The 2,520-nt window shown below is 44.6% G+C and overlaps 1 protein-coding gene across 1 annotated transcript in view; it reads left to right on the top strand.

Annotated features, from left to right (window-relative positions):
- The window catches only part of tmem179ba (transmembrane protein 179Ba), an 18,376-nt gene that overhangs the window by 13,569 nt on the left and 2,287 nt on the right, over positions 1-2,520 (top strand). The window contains exon 3 of the mRNA XM_024008272.3: positions 2,189-2,326. Coding sequence (XP_023864040.1) covers positions 2,189-2,326 — 138 coding nt within the window. The remainder of the gene's footprint in view (positions 1-2,188; positions 2,327-2,520) is intronic.

Raw genomic sequence — 2,520 nt, 5'->3', positions numbered from 1 at the left:
TTGAATTTACCACAGGTGAACTCCAATCAAGTTGTAGAAACATCTCAAGGATGATCAATGGAAACAGGATGCACCTGAGCTCAATTTKGAMTCTCAWAGCAAAGGGTCTGAATACTMATGTKGATAAGGTATCTGTTTTTTATTTCATAAATTAGCAAAAWYTTCTAAAAACCTGTTTTCGCTTCYTCATTATGGGSTATTGTGTGTACATTGCTGAGTATTTTTTWATCCATTTTYGAATAAGGCTGTAACGTAACAAAATGTGGYAAAAGTCAAGGGGRCTGAATAKTTRCCGAATYCACTGAACATGCTGCCTGTGACAAATTGACAATTTTGCTTCATGTTTAAACTGCCATTTTWCCTTTATCYTTTTTTCCATTAAAATAATTTTAAAAATCTAAATTCCATGTCAATTCACAATGCAGAATAATGGTCCTATTACTATAACCGCTAGGGTCGGGCAGTGACGTTATCTCTACCTCAGTCAGATACCCTTGAAAGCGTCTCTGCTACGGCATGTTTGTTTGTCTGGAAGGAGAGAGAAGAAGACACTACAGCTACAGGGACGAAACCGTCTCGCTTTAGAAGTGCCCGTTCAGTGGCGCTTTGAAACRTACAGCCATCACTAAGCAACCAAAACTGTCAAATCAAATACTCTGGAACGGGGGAGACTGATTAGTTGTCGTACTTCCCGAGAAACACAAACACCGGCGTCTTTCATAGCGAGCGACGGAGATAAGAGGGGCACAGTATAGGCGGGTCGGCCACCAGTCTGACAGTCAGAACCGCGCGCTAGGCCTATCTGTGTCTCTTAACGGAATGCTGTATTTCGCATTGAATAAACTAGGATATTCTACACTCAACAGACCGAAGACTGAACACACACATCATTAGCAAAGAGAAAGCTGCACTGTGATTTTAATATATGTTACTGGAATACTTCAGGTCTGTTATCTTCTTCCCCAGAGTCAGCTGAACTTGTGAATACCATTTGTATGGTCTCCGTGTCCAGTATGAAGGAAGTTAGAGGTCGTTTTGCGAGACAATGCTAACTAGTGTTAGCGCGCAATGACTGGAAGTCTATGGGTATCTGCTAGCATTCCATTTCATTAACAAGGCTTCTTTTCATTTAAGAGTTTCAATTCGCTAGTCAGAAAAGTCCTTAGGCCTCTCCCACTAGAATGAACAATATGCATATTCTAGTGCTCTCTATTGATAGGCTAGGTGCCTGTCAGTCACAAAGCCAGCGCTGTCCCGCCTCTCGGTACCTGTTTTAATAGGCTAGGTGCCTGTCAGTCACAAAGCCAGCGATGTCCCGCCTCTCGGTACCTGTTTTAATAGGCTAGCGCTGCTGTTCAGGTGCCCAAAGCGGCGTGTCCCTCTCGTACTGTTAAATCTGCTGGTGCTTTCAGTCACAAAGCCAGCGATGTCCCGCCTCTCCCGCTGGTACCCGGTGTTGTTATTGGCTAGGTGCCTGTCAGTCACGCAAGCCAGCTGATCCCGCCTCTCTGTGTTTCTTTTGGATCAGATTGAGTCAAGTCATTAGATGTACAGCAGCTAAAATAGAGCTTCCGTCTGCAATTTCTTTTCCATTCTGTGGATTTCCCGATTTGGCTGGCTATCCATGTATTTTGTGCGTAGATGATAATTTTTAACCATTATGTGCATTGTCAACTTCGGCAATGTCTGTCTAACCGTTATGACGGTGTGTGTGTGTGTCCGTCATTCGTGGTGTGTGTTTCTGTATGGTGTGTGTGCGTGTGCTGTGTGTGTTTCTGTATGGTGTGTGTGTGTGTTGTGTGTGTGTGTGTGTGTCGTGTGTGTGTGGTGTGTGTTCTTAGGTGTGTTGTGTGTGTGTGTTCTGTATGGTGTGGTGTGTGTGTGTTTGTGTTGTGTGTGCTGTGTGTGTGTTTTCTGTATGGTGTGATGGTGTGTGTGTGATTTGTATGGTGTGTGTGTGTATGTCTGTATGTGTGTGTGTGTTTCTGTAATGCGTGTGTGTGTGTGTGTGTGTGTGTGTGTGTGTTTCTGTATGGGTAATGGTGTGGTGTGTGTGTGTGTGTGTGTGTGTGTGTGTTTCTGTATGTGTGTGTGTTGTGTGTGTGTGTGTTGGTGTGTGTGTGGTGTGTGTGTGTGTATGGTGTGTGTGTGGTGTGTGTGTGTATGGTGTGTGTGTGTGTGTTTCCAGAGAGCGTCTATGGCTGAACGTGACCCTGGTGGTGTGTGGAGTGTTTCTCTTCTTCCTCCTGGTGACGGGCTGTGTGTTGAAGGTCGGAAGAGACTCTCTGTGTGACTCTGTCCTACACGCTGTCCCCAACATCACCAGGTACCATATACATCTACCTAAACTGCTCCGACCACCAATACGACTCTAAATGGTTTGTGAGTACTGCTACTACCAATACGACTCTAAATGGTTTGTGAGTACTACCACCAATACGACTCTAAATGGTTTGTGAGTACTGCTACTACCACCAATACGACTCTAAATGGTTTGTGAGTACTGCTACTACCACCAAT

Source organism: Salvelinus sp. IW2-2015, linkage group LG2 (genome assembly GCF_002910315.2).
Source record: "Salvelinus sp. IW2-2015 linkage group LG2, ASM291031v2, whole genome shotgun sequence".
NCBI lineage: Eukaryota > Metazoa > Chordata > Actinopteri > Salmoniformes > Salmonidae > Salvelinus > Salvelinus sp. IW2-2015.
The sequence above is the reverse complement of the archived record's forward strand: the minus strand, read 5'-3'. Positions and strand labels throughout refer to the sequence as shown.